This window comes from Euwallacea similis, chromosome 37 (assembly GCF_039881205.1).
Source record: "Euwallacea similis isolate ESF13 chromosome 37, ESF131.1, whole genome shotgun sequence".
NCBI lineage: Eukaryota > Metazoa > Arthropoda > Insecta > Coleoptera > Curculionidae > Euwallacea > Euwallacea similis.
This window is the reverse complement of record NC_089645.1, coordinates 505,014-522,066: the sequence shown is the minus strand read 5'-3', so window position 1 is coordinate 522,066 and position 17,053 is coordinate 505,014. Positions and strand designations below refer to the sequence as shown.

The window sequence follows — 17,053 nt, the reverse complement described above, 5'->3', positions numbered from 1 at the left end:
AAGACAATCCGTCTTTAGTAGCCATTAATACGAGGGAAATTAATTTCAATTATTTCAAACACATAAAGTATACAGAACAGCTAGTCTACAAATAAAACTACTGTATATAATAGATCACAGATCGACAGTATTATATTAAAATAAATGGAATAAAAATAAACCATTCTGAATCGCACTGCGAAATCAGTAAGCACCCGTAACTACCTAACTCGTAGTCCTTTTCAAAGATATACTTAAAAATAAATATTTATAATTAAATGCATATTACCCCGTTCTTCTAACTTTCCCTAATAGCTGTAAGTCTTGAAGTTCTCGCAATCACTTTTAGAATTAATTTAACCTTTATTCTTGCAATAAAAGAAGGCACATACGGATCCCCTTATGTTATCCCAATCACCATTATATCGAGAAGTCCGTTCATCGTTGAGTTCTACCCATATTGAATCGTTCAAAATCCCATGAGCAAAATAATGCCCATGTTCCATAGTTCCGCGATGTTCAGCCACTGAGTATAAAGTGTAAGAATTGTTTCCAAAGGTGAAATTAAAATCAAAGTCGACACAAACATTGTTCTTCCTAGATTCCTGATATTCATCTTGATAGTATCTTTTAAGAACTATCACTAATATTTCCGGAGCAACGACCACTTCCTTGGTATTTACTACACCAAGATTTTGACATTTTGAACATTTATAATCTAAAATTTGATTATCTTCTTGGTATTCATTGATCAGATCTCTTAAGTGGACCATTGTCAGACCGGGCCGATACGGAACTGGAAGCATTAGGGTATTATCTGTTTCATATGAATCTGCTTTTAAATGACAAGATTGGCAGATTTTAGTGCATCTAAACTGATGATAAAACAAGTCTACCCATAGAGATGTTCGGCCTTGTAGCTGACTATACCAGGCCTTTTCTCTCTCGATCATCACCCGTTTTGTTTTAATATCATAAGAACAATCATCGTTTAAACGATTGAAAAGAAAAAGAAAGAACTCCATGCAATCCTCGTGATTTCCCTTTTTATAAATTTGGTCTAATTTACACACTGTATCGTAAAATGCACTGGGTCTGAATACTTTTCTGTTTGATTCAGTACCATCACAAAGAGCCTGGATGGCAGTACCAAATTCATTTATAATTTGAGGCGGGTGTCTCGTAATGAATTTATTGTAGTTCGAATGCATGAGAGAACTGACGATTGGAATGCACTTCAGGCACTGGAGAATCGTGTTCATATAGCAGGTGTTTTTTATATTGACTAGACCGCACCAACCTCCAAAAGTGAACTCATCCTAGAAAAGATAATGTGTTTTTAAGGTTGATTATGTTAAAACTTAAAAAAGAAAAAAGGACTTAGACTTATTGTGAAGAAAAAATTATTAAAGTATTAAAGACATAAATAAACGAATAATATATTTAATTTTATGCCTGTATAAATAAACAATTACCTTTTTTGGTTTGATATCTCTTCTAATTGGTGGCGGTATTCTTTTAATCTCTTCTCTAGGCCTGTCACCCTTATTGTTGTCCTCAAAAACATTCTCCTTAGTGTCGCTTCGAATACGTTTATTTTTGAGATTTCTTGCTTCTAGTAAGAGCCGCATGCGCTCTTTTTCAATTGTATTTTTAATGTCCTCAATTGTTTCTTCTTTAAAAGTATCTATTTGTTTATCTAAACTTGCCCCTCCCCCCTTAGGAGATACAGGCTTAGTTTCTATCTCTGAAGTTGTTACAGCAGGAGTATCTTCAACTTGAACGTCACAATTGTCTTGATATTCCTCTGCTGCAGATTCTTCTATTTTGGTTGATTCCTCCAGTTCTTCAATGGTGAACTGCTTAAGTGGCATAATTGATATATTTTGATCAGGTTCTGGATAAGAAATGCTATCAAGTTCCAATAATTCATCTATATCTTCATTGTTTCTTATGAAATTTACATGAACATTTGTGACTGAGCCAGGGTAACTGTCCAAAAATTCTTTGAAGCCACCATTTATAATCACTGGATGTTGTTTGTACTGTTTTAGGCAATCCCATTCAACTATTGATTCTTTGAGATACATTAGCTTGGAAGATGTAAAATTATCAGGGCTGGAGTTCCAATCAACGAATACTAAAGCATCAAAACTATCTCTTTTCTCCCAAATTTTCTGAGTGTCACCCATTAATTTGTGACCTAAAACGTTGGCTGACAATCCAGGAACTAGCAAATTTTCTGGAATATTTATAGCCTTTTCAAATTTAACTTTTGATTCTGAGTACTCCTCCTCTGGCCTAATATCAATTATCAGAATATTGGCATCATCTTGTATAGTGTTAAACAATTGTTTTACTGATATAAATTCAGCATCAAATAGACGTTCTTCCTTATTGAGGATGTCTGGCTTAACAATTTCCATTGATTTATCTTTTATTGCTCTCTTCTTATTTTCACGAAATGCTTCAATAGCATAGCGCTTCTTTAATGCCTGTTCCAGCTCTTGCAATTTTTCATTTACTTTAGTTACTTCGGACAAATACATTGTGTTGTAAAATTTCCTATCTCCAAACTGGCACATTGTTTGAAAACTGAACAAGAAACGATAACAGTAAATGTAACATTTCTCTTGGTCTATATTTTCTTTTAAGATTTCATTGTATAAATTCCTAAACACCTTTTCGATGGCTTTCGTATTCTTTCCTAGACATTTGGGTTGGGCTAAATGTTTTAAGTCTTCCATGTTGGTAGCTATATGCAAATCTGCCACCCCTTCCATGGCTCTTACTTTGTTTTTGCTGATGTTATGTGATAAGTCTAGGAAGAAATTGATAAATTATATAAAGAATGTAATTAATATAACTCTCTTGTTTGAACTATTATATATGTGCTAATTAACAGTTTATGTAGCAAAAAATATTCCAAAAACTTTTTTGCACTAAGGCATTTTTACATCACATTGCATCCTACCATTAACAGCATTAGCTGCAATCTCGCACTAGATATATAGATTAATATCAGTTAATACATCAGGCAGAAAGCCATATTGTCAATTATTAAATTTGGTTAAAAATTCATTTAGGATGTTACCGTGAATTACATTGAATAATTTCAATTGCCTATCCACCTCTACATATACAGACTTTAAGACAAAGGTACAAGGGATGAAATGAAATTAATGTCCTACCTTACTTTATTCCTTTACAAAATTCCGGGGTTCCCTGCAAGTTTCTCACTAGTGCTTTGAAGTCGGAATGCTATTCTAATTAATTATTATTAAATTACTTCTGGCTAATTAGGGCTGTTCGTTCTTAACAATGATTTTTGCGTTTTCCTCTTCATTATTTTTATTTTATTATTTGGGGACTAATAAAATAAAAGTGACTAATAAATGATGGTTATGATAGATGTTTTTGACGACGACATTTGACATAAGACGTCTTTAATGTAGGTGCCATTCAAAATTTGGGGAGATATGAACGAGTTAAGCCTATCCTTGTTAAGTTGCACACTTCAGAAAAAGAAAGCACACATTTCGCAATTATTCAGGTCAGCAATATACATACTGATCAACGACGTATGACATTTTCCATAATGCCGAGACGACCCGATCTCGCTCGAACCTCGGACCAACGGAAATTCTTTTGTTTTTTGCGAAAAGAAACCAAGATCTCCTGTTGCCGCGTGAAGCTTTTTCCGAGTTAAAGTTGAAATATTGAAAAATCCTTAAATTCGTGTTCTGAATTATGGCTCAGTCCATCGACGACCTTTTTAATTGTTTCGACGAAAATGCCGAAGAAAATACCGAGCAGGACGATGAGAAATTAACAGGAACCCAGGAATCCAGCAGAAGGTTCGTGTGACGGTTCATAACCTGCAAATTAATATGGTGGTTTTTCCCTTAGAATTCCAGAGGTCAGCATAAAAAATGTGAAAAGAGAACATGAGGAGGACGAGGAAGTGACTGTTAAAAGGGTCAGAGTGGACGATGTTAACGTTGGTGATATCAAGTAAGTTATCTTTCTGAAATACTGACCCTTTAGGTGTTAGGTAATCTTGGATGTGAGCTATGCTTAGCTTTCAGGCATTTTTCATTATAATTAATAGCAGTACCTCATTAATTATTTCCTGCCCAAAACTGGCTTACATCATTAGGTTTTTTGCAAATATTAAGAAGCAAATTTTTGTTGTTTAATGACAATTCAGTTATCAAGCAACAGGTACTTATCCTTAGGTTGTTTTAATTATGTAGACATCATCTGATGCACCCAAGAATCTACTTCAACATCAGCATTTCTGTCAACCCATTCCAGGCAACAACTATATATTTTCAATTTATGTTTAACTTGTATGCATACTATAGCAACACTGAAACTTGGCTTAAGCAAAGCTCAAAATTGAATACAATGAAAAATAATCAGTGTGTTCACACTGAAGTGAGGGCCTGGTTCTTATGTATTCAAGTGGCTGACTTGCTCTTTTGAGTGTGAATGTCATTTGATGTCTAGGATCAAATGGGTTTTATGCTATGATGTATTGACTGTACTAAACTTTGAAGGTCACTATACCTGTATGTATATTGTTATGCTTTTATAATTCACTGCAAAGTATCATATAGTTATACATAAGAAAATTACAGATCCTTCCAAATGGTTTGCTCAGTGACAAAAAAATATATTTTTTTCACCCATTCAACAATATATTATTTTTAGTAACAGCATTTTGTTTTCTGAAGAAATTAGTGCAAACACATTATATTCTTGTTCCTTTCCATTGAATGGCAATGAAACAAGTATTGTAATACACTAGTTCTCTGCTCTGAAATTACTAATAACAAAATACCAATAGTGACTATAAGAGAGAAATTTTTTCCACAGTTTTGATGAACTCAGGAACAGAATAGTAGTTCATAGTATTGACAATCTTGACTCATGTACTCATGAAGTGGCCTATCCCCCTGGTCAAAAGTATGCCTCCTTACAACCACGAGAAGGAGATCCAGTCAAAGTATATCCATTCACACTAGATCCATTTCAAAAAGAGTCAATTTTGTGTGTTGACAATAACCAGTCAGTGTTGGTATCAGCTCACACATCAGCAGGCAAAACTGTAATTGCAGAGTAAGTATGAGTGAAATGATAGATAACAGTTTTTAAAAAGCCCTTTAGGAGTTAAAAATTGAAGGATTTTGTTACTAAAAGGTTTTTCTTTTTATCAGTAACTGCCAGTTTTCTTATTTAACATTTCTAGACAAATCTGGAAAGAATCTAATCTAAAGGCAATTTTAAATATACATTCAAAACATTTGAAGACTACATGGGAAAACCGGATATGCAACATATTTATCAAAAATAAGATAACATGGCCATTATGTATAGAATTGAATGTAGCAATTGATCCATAAATAAACTGGGTATAAACATGCTACATCACAGAAATATTTCAGGTCACCCTATCCGGGAAAAAACAACGATGTGCGATACTCTTAATTTATCAAACCATGATTTTTCCTACTTAATAAAAATGCATAGCTCTGCGTTTGACCGTGTAGCCTTCATTTAAAGGTTAGTTCAGGTTGTTTTAAAAAGTCAGTGATTTCAAAAATTGTAATAAGATGGCAACGAAAATATTGGGTTAAGGTTTAAGAACTTTTTTTAAATTTATGTCACCGAAAGGTTTTACTAAGTTTATGGCCAAATAATAAACATTTTTGAACTTTGGGCCTGATAAAAATATGAGACATTCTGTATTTTTTAGTTTTATTAGTTGCACTTAGATTTACTCAGTTTAAAACCCTTAGGTATGCTGTAGCAAAATCACTGAAAAATAAACAGAGAGTAATCTACACTACTCCCATTAAAGCTTTATCAAACCAAAAATATCGGGAGTTTTTAGAGGAATTTAAAGACGTTGGCCTGGTAACTGGCGATGTTACCATCAATCCCAGTGCCTCATGCCTTATAATGACTACTGAGGTTTGTTATTTTCATATCTAAACCAGTTCTGGGGCTATAGTGTGAATATTTCACGTAGATTTTACGAAATATGCTGTACCGAGGATCGGAAATAATGCGCGAAGTAGGTTGGGTGGTGTTTGATGAAATCCATTACATGCGAGACAAGGAAAGAGGGGTAGTTTGGGAGGAAACTTTAATTTTGTTGCCTCATAATGTTCATTTTGTATTCTTGTCGGCCACCATCCCTAACGCTAGACAATTTGCCGAATGGGTGGCTCATCTACATCAACAGCCCTGTCATGTAGTTTATACAGATTACAGGCCTACACCTCTACAACATTTTATATATCCTGCAGGGGGCAGTGGAATTCATATGGTTGTAGATGAATCAGTAAGAGATTTAATAGCATTTTAAGTCAAATTTTCTAGAGTTTTATATTTCCTTAAGGGTGTTTTCAAAGACGATAGTTTTAACGCAGCAATGGCAGTGCTGCAAACAGGTGATGCTGCAAAGGGCGACCAAAAAGGCCGCCGGGGGGGTATAGCTGACAAGGATCCGAGTCAGTCGGATATTTTTAAAGTTGTCAAGATGGTTATGGAAAGGAATTTTGCGCCTGTTATCGTTTTCAGTTTCAGCAAGAAAGAATGCGAATTATATGCTATGCAAATGACTAAATTGGATTTTAACACATGTAAAGTTTGCATTCTCTGATCTAAGCTCTGTATTCACCGTTGTAAATTGTAAATTCTAGCTGCTGAAAAACAATTAGTTGATGAGGTCTTTAATAATGCAATGGACGTTCTTTCTGAAGAAGACAGACATTTGCCTCAAGTAGACAATATTCTTCCTTTGCTTAAAAGGGGAATTGGTATACATCATGGAGGTTTACTTCCAATTTTGAAAGAAACTATTGAAATTATGTTTGGGGAAGGGTTGATTAAAGCTTTATTTGCTACAGAAACCTTTGCCATGGGGTTAAATATGCCTGCAAGGACAGTTCTTTTCACTGGTATGAGAAAGTTTGACGGTCATGAGCGTAGATGGGTGAGTTGCTTTTTTACAAGTTTAATAGCTATTTAAGCCCTCAAATTTTAGATTACATCTGGAGAATACATTCAAATGTCCGGCAGAGCCGGTAGGAGAGGTTTGGATGACAAGGGCATAGTAATTTTAATGGTCGATGAAAAGGTGCCTCCAGCTGCCGGTAGAGAGATCGTAAAGGGCTTACCGGACCCTATAAATTCGGCTTTCCATTTAACTTACAATATGGTCTTGAACTTATTAAGAGTTGAAGAAATTAACCCTGAATTTATGCTAGAAAGATCATTTTATCAGTTTCAAAATCAGACTAATATCCCCATATTACATGAAAGTAAGCAGAGTAGCTACAGAGATGCTTATTAAATTTTTTAATTTATACGATTTTTAGATTATATTAAGAAATTAAATGAGTTTAATGCTTTTGATATTACAAAGGAAGATCAAGTGGCTTCTTATTATGCTGTTAGACAGGAATTGGATGATTTAGCGGTCACGTTTCGGACATATATCACAAAACCACAATATCTGGTTCCGTATATGCAACCGGGAAGATTAGTTAAGGTAATAATTTTTTTTGTAGCTTCACTCTCAAACGTTTTTTTATTTTATTTTAAATTTGCTTCTTTAGATTAAGACACAAGAGGCCGAGTACGATTGGGGAGCAGTAGTCAATTTCAAAAAAACCCAGGAGGTACAGAATACTAGAAAAGGTGGAAAGGTTAAAACGAAAGCTGTAACTAAAGTTATACTGGATATTTTGTTAAATGTGATCCCAGAAGAAGGAGAGAATAGTAATATTATTCCGAAGCCGTGTGCTGATGGACAGGTAGATAATTTTAGAGCTAAGAATTATAAGAGGGATTTCTAATTGGGTAATGCTCATCATTTGATGTACGCCCCAGAATACTACAATCGTTATGACTAATCTTGAATTTAAACAATGATATTGATGCGTGATTACCACATGTAACGCTTGATACAATGGTTATAAAAGGGCTTATAAGATGAACTGAATGTGTGTCTAATGTGATGAAAATCATTAGTTTAAGTTGTTTCTTTTTTGTTTTAGAAAGGTGAAACCGAAATTGTGTGTGTTGATTCAAAATTCGTTACTCATATATCTCAAGTTCGATTGTTATGTCCTTCCGACTTGCGATCGAAGGATGCGAGAAAGGGAATGTTCAAATCAATAAAAGAAGTAAAAAAACGATTTCCAGAAGAACTTCCTTTGTTGAACCCAATTGAAGACATGAAGATCAATGAACCTGAGTTTCTTGATGTCTTGAAGAAAATAGAAATGTTAGAAAAAAAGTGAGTTTGAAATTGAAGATAATACTTATAAATCACACAACGTAAGAAAAAGTATCGCATCATCAATTTTTTTTTATGCTAAAGAAGAATAAGAAAAGATGAAGTGCAGTGTGTTATTTCTGCAACTAATGGTATTCCTGATAATTTATTTGATATTTTTGTAATTTCTAAGAGTGAAACTATATTTTTTGCGGCGTGTATACCTTCGACAAAAAATTCTTCAGAGTGCTCTTTTACTTACCAATTTTCTATTATGAATTATTATTAGGTTGTATGAACATCCTCTTCATGGAAGTGATGTTTTGGATACCGAGTACGAAAAATACGAGAAAAAACTTTTGATAGACAAAGAGTTAACACAAACTAAAAAAAAATTACTGGATGCCAAATCAGTACTGCAATTGGACGAATTAAAGTGCAGAAAAAGAGTATTACGGCGATTGGGTTATTGCACAAACAGTGACGTTATTCAGCTTAAAGGCAGAGTAGCTTGCGAGTTGAGCAGGTGATATTCGAATTTTATCGCTAAATAGTGATTCTATCAGGATATTCTGTATTCTATTGCAGCGCCGACGAATTACTTATCACGGAAATGTTGTTTAATGGTCTTTTTGGCAATTTGACACCTCAGCAGGTGTGCGCTTTACTGAGCTGTTTTGTCTGCGATGAAAGGGTTAACGAGACTGTAAGACTTACAGAGGAGTTATCCGGGCCTTTGAGGCAAATGCAGGTATGTAACGTAATAATTTTGCATCTGTATCCAGTTATTCAGTGACAATTTATCCGGTGTAGGGTAGACACCACATAAAGTGGCCTTAAGACCACTTAGGTTCTCGCCGGTGAAAATTCGCTTTTAATTATAGGCTGATAATTCTACTGGCAACTTCTTAGCGAATATTTCGTGTCGGATTAGGGATGTTATTAGAGACGGTAAATTGTCAAATTTCGCTTTTAGGTTATAAGGGCTACAAGTCGAAATATTGAGAGTTTATCAACTCGAAGACAATTTTATGTACCTGTCCTATACCTGATAAATTGTCCCTAGTAATGATTGATGACGGAAAACATTCAAATATAGTTTTTAATAAGTATTTTAGCTGTCAGTATTAGAATTTTTAACAGTGACATGAAAAACAATTGTTTTGCTCCTGTAATAGTAGATTACTTGTAAGTAACGAAGTACATCACGCGATTCGATCCGTTTCTGCGATTGAATAGAGATTAATCCTCTTGAAAAACATGGAAGCACATGTATATCATCGAATTTTCGATCAGAACCCACATTTAAATCCAATACCTTCTCTCAAGTAGCGTGGGCCGAATCGAAGTCGATGGAACTAAAATTTGGGCAATATGCAGACCATTCCTTTTCAATCTGGACTGAATACAATCTCAGAATTGGTATGTTAAAATTTAAACAATTTTTAAATCGAGCAAAACATGTAATTTAGTGGATATTTTTATGTGCGCTCTTTTGATCCGATGGAAGTTTTCTGCGAAATTCACAAAACTGGTTTCAATTGGGTCATACGATCGGATATTTTAGATGTTTTTAGAAGCCTTTTTGATCTTCCTGACAAATTGACGTAAACCCATATTTTCATATTCTGTGTTACGTGTGAAAAAACGTACTGTTTTAATTTTAAATACATCTAGTGGTGCATTGCCAGGCTTCGATATTCGATGACAATATTAGATAAAGGAAACTTTCTGCTGAAAATCTACGGGCACATTCTGATAAGTTGCTTCATAGATATAGGTCATGTAAGTAAAAATAATTTTAGTGACAACAGAAATTTATCTAAATAAAGCCAGACCCCTTGTATTATAATTTTTTCATTAAGAATTCTATTAAACGACTCTGATGTTAGTCAGAAATATGCTACAATAAAAAAAAACATGTTGAAAGGTTTAATTGGTGTAAAATCTTTTAGCATAAATTATTTAGTTTATACGAAGGCTACCATAATATGAAAACTGCATTTGAATGTTTTTCTTTTAATTAAAAACTTTCTCTTGGCCGACCGTTTTAAAATTCTGAACCGTCTACGCCAATGGTTGTGGGTATCCATGAACTTAAATAAATACAAGATAATGTGCAATTAAAAAAAAACATATCAATCGTATTTGAATTCCTTAATGTTTTATACTTGAAAAAGTTACTAACTCGATGCTATTTCGGCGTAGTGGTCAGAGCCGATTTTGTCTGTAATATGTTTTCTTTGTAAATTAACTTGTGGTAACTACAGATTTGTAAGTATATTCTCATGGTTTTAATTTCTTAATTATTTAAGGATATATGAGTTTATTTCCTTTCTTTGTGCTTACAATTACATGATCTGAATTATGGCTTCAACCTTGTTCAGTTTCTTTAAATCAATAATATTGCCCAATGAATCTTATTCTTCCTGCCAATCTGCTATAATTTCCATTAAAAAAACTTCGGAGTTCTGACTTAGATTCATTGTTTTCATTAGGACTTGGCACGAAGAATAGCGAAAGTGAGCAACGAAGCGCGATTACCTATAGACGAAGATCAGTACGTGGGACAATTTAAGCCGCATTTAATGGATATAGTGTTCGCATGGAGTAACGGCGCCTCTTTCGCCGAATTATGTCAAATGACGGAAGTTTTCGAAGGTTCTATTGTGCGTTGTATGAGGCGATTAGAAGAGTTGCTGCGGCAAATGATACAGGCCTCTAAAACTATCGGCAATATCGATTTGGAAGAAAAGTTCAATATCGCCATTAAGATTATTAAGAGAGATATAGTATTCTCTTCCAGTTTGTACCTGTAGAGCTGTGTAAAGATTATAAAAGTTGATTAAACTTGTTAATAAAAGTCAGGTTATTCGGCCGAATTCTTTAAATATTTTTATTTAATTGTAGAGAATGTCAAACATTAGTTAGCAATTTTTTTTTGGTTCGAAATGTCTAGATAAGACTTTCTAGATTGAAATCTAGCTGTTTCGCGTGCCGAAATCAAAATTTTAATTTTTGAAGTTGCAAGTTAGTTACAAAATTCTATACTTCTCGTTGAGTTTTTTTACTTAATTAATTACAGTATGATCAGAAAAATACAGTACGTACTAAAGTAAAAATATATGTTTCTTACCTATGAACATTAACAGATTTAACAAAAACAGGTAAGGATCATTTAATAGTTATTTGTTTCAGAAGGTGAAAAAGTAGCAAATTTACTGGCAGAGTGATGTTCATGGCACGGGAGCTGGGGTATATAGATTAAATTTGTATTTTTGTTTTGTGTTACGCGTCCTGCAAGGTGAATAAGTTGCGAATTTTCTGGCAAAGCGAAATTCATCGCCGAGTCGAAGAGGAGGCTATGTAGTAAGCAACGACCTTGGGCTGCTTTTTCTTTAAATTTTTGTTTAAATAGCAGCTTGTGCCCTTTCCCTTATTGCCGACATCTACGAAACTTCACTAAAATATCCCCAGCTCTTTCAGAGCAGTTCATAAATTCGCTCTTATTAAATAAAACTTAGTTATAGCAAACAACTAATATATTTCCAAATATGAAATGTTCAAGACCCCATGTATTTACCGTTATCGTGTCACATTGGCAACCATGCATGCTTTTTATGGTATTTGAATCATCTCATGTGCAAAATTTCTTCTAGCCCTATCCCTAAGTAAACATAATCCGTGCTTTCTTCAAGGTTTCAGATATGGTTTTTAACCGACTTTAATGGTGCCTGGACCCTTCACAGATTCTAGCAATAACACCCACAGACCCTAAACAATAAAGTTGCCGATACCAATACCTACTTTCTCTGGTGGCGGCATATTGTCCCCCATAAATTTACCTGCTTCGGAGACATTTCTAAGAACCTACCGCTTGCACTGTCCTTCCAACGAGGGTAATTTAAAATTTCAGTGCACTTATTACCCTTGGCAACTACGAATTTTGCTACCTGGGTTTCCTTTTTTTGCATTTTAAAGGCCAGGCCCTGTACCTAGGGATTTCATTAGAAAAGTGTTTGTGCATGGTCCAGCAGTTTAGTTTACGCTCGACCATTCTGCAGTTTGGAAGGTTTTAGATTTTGCCGTGTTACTGAGTAATTAAGTGTCACATGTTTCTTTTATTTCTTAAGCGTAGTGTAGTGTTTTTTCTTAGCTTTAAAGCAGTGAAATGTTCAGATTTTGGCGGGAGATAATTTCGCGACCACTGTGTTCTTGTTTTTTCAGTAGTACGGAATTATCTCACGCCCAAAATTTTAGAGCAACATCATTTTCCAAGGAAATTTACATCTTCGAGAGTGCCCTAGCTGTCTTATCTTTGGTGATCTAGCCCTGTGATGATCGTTCCAATATTTCACCTGGTTAGGTTACCGAGGTAGACCGTTATGGAAAATCTACAATGGTGGCCGCTATGGGGAAGGAACTACTGGTGTGATTTGTTGTTTGGATATACATATCACAGCCTTTAGTTACTTCCTCGTGGAGGCCTTTTCAACGGACCGCTTCAACGATCATTTAGTGTACAAGGGTTTCATTTTGGGTTGTCAGTAAATATTTCATATTTTCTACGAGTGTTTGTTCATAGTCGCATTGTGTCAGAAATTGTGACTAGATCGAACATTCGGAAGGAATATGACGGTTTCGTCGGTGGAAATCAACCAGAAGAATAAAGATATCTTGTTAGTTGTTGATGTGGCCTTAATGGTTTGCCTGTAATTCCATAAAGCTATGTCAGCAATTAATTATGTATCTTTAGATCAGCAAACTGCAGCATTTTGGTTAATTTCATGTTTAAAAGGTATAGAACTTCTTATTAGGCATGTAATAGTTATTTACCTAACTCGTATGGAAAGTCATACTCTGTACCATCACACGTGTTAGGTATAATGTTTGTCGCACGAGCGCATGCGTGTTATCTCGAGGCCTTTTGTGAGGTCAACTGAAATTCCGGGTTGTTTTGGGTAAGGAGTTCGTGCTAGGACCGTATTGATGATGATTTTTGCAAGTTGTGTATAACGCCGTAAATATAGCCAGATTAAGAATTTAGATGAATTGTAATGATGATGTGTTAATAATATATTGATTGTGTACTAATAGTTAATAAAGAAGTATGTATTCGTCAGCTAAAAGATGTTTAATTTATGAAGAATGTGTATAGCTTAAAACCAATAGTTTTATTATCAAACATAATAAAAAATAAAGCCCTATTGAGACAACAGAGAAAGATGAGGCAACAAACAGAGGTTACGAGGACAAGAAACAGTTCTTGCCTCTGTTTAAGCCTGCATCTTAGTTTTAATTATTTGAATTTCAAACTCGAATATTCAACAGCTTTTCACCTATCTTTTCGTCACCTGTAACTTTTCTTCACTTTTCAAGAGTTTTTCGTCTGTTACACAGCAATTTCATTATTCATTTTCACTTTACCATTTTCTACCAAATATTTTTATGTACAGAGAGTATACTTTTGTATACGAGGCCAACATGTGCCCCGCATTAGCACGTGTTGAAATGTTGACCGATACAATGATAAATGGATAAATGTTTACCTGCTTATGAATTAGATAGGCTGATTTTAGTAAATTCAGGTTTAGGTAATTAGATTTGGAATATATATGATGGATTTCGTAAAAAAGTCGACAATAATGGTTTGCGTCAATTTATAAGGTCAACTTAAATTTTTCGATGACCCATAAGCCTACGGTATAATAATGTTTTGATAACATCAGTTCGGGCACATATTTTGTAGCCTAGAAAATGAACAAACACTTCTCGGGAAGGTTAAACATAATTACATTTTTCTAAAACCACTTCGATTGATCATTCTGCAGACTTACGCGAAGAATGGAGCTCCAAAATTGTCTGTTAAGTCTTAACATCTTTATGAAAGTGTTGCTCATTGCCAATGCGTTAACAATACAATGTTTTCAGCATTTATGGGCGAAGTTAGGCGGGAACGGGTCAGTTATAACAAACTTCGAATCCCACATAAATGTGCCCGTTTTCAAGCTAAACAGGCTTACCAAAGAATTGCAATCCCGCTTTTCCGAAATTAAATTCGACATTGTGATAATCAATGAGGAAGTGTTCAATTCAGAAACGTTCCTGCTATGGGACGTTCAAAGGCGATCTTTCAACCCCGCAGCAACCTACATCATATTTGGGGACACAGTCACCACAGAGGCCTTCGAGGTATTTGGACAGTATTATGTGGAGAAAGTATACGCAGTAAACAAGAACTTTTCTGTGTTCTCCTATCGACCTTATAAGTACGAAAGTGTGGATAATCCAGAGATAAGGCCAGTAGCGCTTGGAAGTTGTTTAAGCACTTTTACGGCACTCACCTATCAGATGCCAAGGCAATGGAGAAATACAACTCTCCAGGTTTGCAACCGGGTGGTGGAGCCTTACACCACCCATAAATATAATGGCTTGGAAAACAAATTTATGGGGGTTGTTGAGGAGATCTTAGGACTGAAGACTAATTACGTAGACATATTACGACATCTCAGCGATCAAAATATGGTAAGAGAGAATAAAGGCAGGGAATGAAATAATAATAGATAGTGCTGTTCCAGAATCTCCTTACGATGGACAAGCATCTCAGCATCGAAGGGATGAATCTGCTAAAACATCAAGAAGTTGATATACTCATGGGATATAACAGCCTCACCGAAGATGCCCCCAAACGCTTCGAAGTGACTTTTCCCCTTTTCTACGACTCTCTTGCCTGGGTCTACCCATTGCCCCCTGAAATGAGTCACTGGAAAAGAACTTCTCTCATCTTTTCTATAGACCTGTGGATATTCTTGCTACTTGTATCTTCGGTCTGGATTTTCATTGTTCACATTGTTGAAAGTGCTGTTCCCTTAGATCGGCTTTTCTTCGTAGTTTTCCAGGTCTTATTCGAGAACTCCGTACCACGGAACTTGTTCAAAAACAAGAAACTCTTCAGGGTACTGTTTTCCTCTTGGATATTGGCATTTTTGACGCTTTCCGCGCTTTTCAAAAACTCGTTCTTGCTCATCCTAGGAACAGCAAAGCGGGAACCTGATCTGAAATCTTTAAACGATATTCTAAAGATGAATTTCAAGATCAGTTCGTATATCAATCTTTCCGATCTGTACATAGATTCTCAGGGCTATGAGGAATATCCATTAGACTTCAAAGGTGTTGAACACTGCCCTTCAGTGTTGGGCTGTGTAAACCGAACAGCTTTTGAAAAATGCTACGTCACCGTTGCGCCACAAACTATAATTTGGTACAACTGGATCCCAAAGTTTTATATAACGCATTATGGAGAAGTCCTTGTTAGGGTGAGCAAAGATATCATCAAGCCTATAAACATACACCTAATTTTATCAAAGGGATACCCTTTGTACCAACAAATTAACGATATTTTAATTAGATTGATAGAAACTGGTTGGATTGACCACATTTACGTGGAAATGCGGATTCAAATTAATCGGGCCACTAATCCTCTAGTTTTCGAAGCTAAGAAGATTGGTATGAGCAAGTTTGGATTTGTGTTTGTTATATGGGGTTGTGGGTTGTTGTTGGCCACTGCGGTTTTTAGTTTAGAAGTTTTGTGGCAGGCCTTAAAAATGTGTAAATAGTAGTACTGCTGTTAATTTCATGAGACAATCTATACTAATTGTAAGAATAGACTCTAATATGCCTCAATGATGAATTTCTATTTCAATAGCCTTTATCAGCTTTTAGTGCTGGAACGCATTTAGCATTTTTTCCCTCGGCAGAGTATTAACACGTTTCTTTATCCTAAAAATGTTTATTAAAAAATTTTACACCTCAGCTCAAGGCGATATCGATTTTCAACGTACGTAGGGTGCAAAAACTTGCAAAAAGATAAATACATGTTTTAGAACTTTTTGCATTTTTTCCACCCAATTGATTTTTTGGCGTAAAGTTAGTGAGAAATTAACATCTGCCCAATTCCGCAGCTCTAATTTTAGTAGAATGGAGGCCAAAATGAGATTAAATTTTAACACACTGTATACAAAGGACCTAGAGTCTTTCAAGAGCATTTACTCTTGAAAGCCAAATATTTCTGAAACTGGAGTAACAGAAATTTTTCGAGTCACAATATTCATGATTTTTACGAAAACTTGTGCTTGATATAGCAGTGGCGTAGGAGGTAATTGCGTAAAAAAAAATTAAGTGAAATTCAGGCGTCCATGATATGTTTCGGGCTAGAATATCGAAGTTGTCTGATTTGAGTTTTCACGTTCGCATATTAATGCTGTACTGTATGTGAACGGTGGAGCCAAATGTCGCTGAAATTGGGGCGCCTGAATTTTGTATTAATTTTTTTACGCGAAATTTTCATCTACGCCACTGATTTTTTGATAATCGAATTTGCAAGACTGCACACAACTTGTGGTCTGATTAATAACGATGTATAGTCCAGGGATGGGGAATCCCACCATTAACATGGTGAGTGCATTTTCTGAGACAACCGGGAGTCTTGAGGTTTGGACTCTTCTACTGTGCGTGGCCAAACCTTTCCACCATTTCATCAAAAATGTTTTAATGTGGCGTAATCTATACACCGCTAAGGTAAATAAGTTTTTCCTGTAAAGGAATTAATTGTATTTTGTAGCGCCATCTAAGTGTTAATAGCTAAACTGAATAGTGTGCGATAGAATAAATTTATTCATATTTAGCAGATAGTGCCGCACTTGACTTATAGGTGGCGCAACCAGTAAACAGAAAGAAGTTGGCATCATAAACGACGGCATGGCGATGCACTTTTTTTAATCA

The 17,053-nt window shown here is 35.2% G+C and overlaps 2 protein-coding genes across 2 annotated transcripts; one reads left to right on the top strand and one right to left on the bottom strand.

The window, feature by feature from the left end:
- Positions 1-107: 107 nt before the first annotated feature.
- LOC136418790 (ubiquitin carboxyl-terminal hydrolase 8-like) lies at positions 108-3,324 on the bottom strand. Its single transcript, XM_066404998.1, has 3 exons — positions 3,171-3,324; positions 1,455-2,800; positions 108-1,298 (listed from the first exon to the last, which is right to left on the bottom strand). Exons 2-3 carry the CDS (start codon positions 2,760-2,762, stop codon positions 336-338), a joined length of 2,271 nt encoding a protein of 756 aa, XP_066261095.1. The 5' UTR covers positions 2,763-2,800; positions 3,171-3,324; the 3' UTR covers positions 108-335.
- Positions 3,325-3,618: 294 nt separating this feature from the next.
- Positions 3,619-11,394, top strand: Mtr4 (exosome RNA helicase Mtr4). The gene is made up of 14 exons (XM_066404910.1): positions 3,619-3,836; positions 3,889-3,993; positions 4,861-5,103; positions 5,784-5,958; positions 6,017-6,331; positions 6,389-6,632; positions 6,693-6,985; positions 7,037-7,313; positions 7,371-7,543; positions 7,611-7,808; positions 8,052-8,293; positions 8,562-8,798; positions 8,861-9,023; positions 10,771-11,394. Exons 1-14 carry the CDS (start codon positions 3,730-3,732, stop codon positions 11,089-11,091), a joined length of 3,093 nt encoding a protein of 1,030 aa, XP_066261007.1. The 5' UTR covers positions 3,619-3,729; the 3' UTR covers positions 11,092-11,394.
- The last annotated feature ends 5,659 nt before the right edge of the window (positions 11,395-17,053 follow it).

What these genes read in the sequence shown, in the direction of transcription:
- LOC136418790 (XM_066404998.1), bottom strand. Translation starts at nt 2,762, where the DNA reads ATGGAAGGGGTGGCAGATTTGCATATAGCTACCAACATGGAAGACTTA. An exon ending in GAGATATCAAACCAAAAAAG is followed by an intron (nt 1,299 to 1,454) that starts GTAATTGTTTAT and finishes TATCTTTTCTAG; the next exon opens with GATGAGTTCACTTTTGGAGG.
- Mtr4 (XM_066404910.1), top strand. Translation starts at nt 3,730, where the DNA reads ATGGCTCAGTCCATCGACGACCTTTTTAATTGTTTCGACGAAAATGCC. An exon ending in ACCCAGGAATCCAGCAGAAG is followed by an intron (nt 3,837 to 3,888) that starts GTTCGTGTGACG and finishes TTTTTCCCTTAG; the next exon opens with AATTCCAGAGGTCAGCATAA. An exon ending in ATAGAAATGTTAGAAAAAAA is followed by an intron (nt 8,294 to 8,561) that starts GTGAGTTTGAAA and finishes AATTATTATTAG; the next exon opens with GTTGTATGAACATCCTCTTC.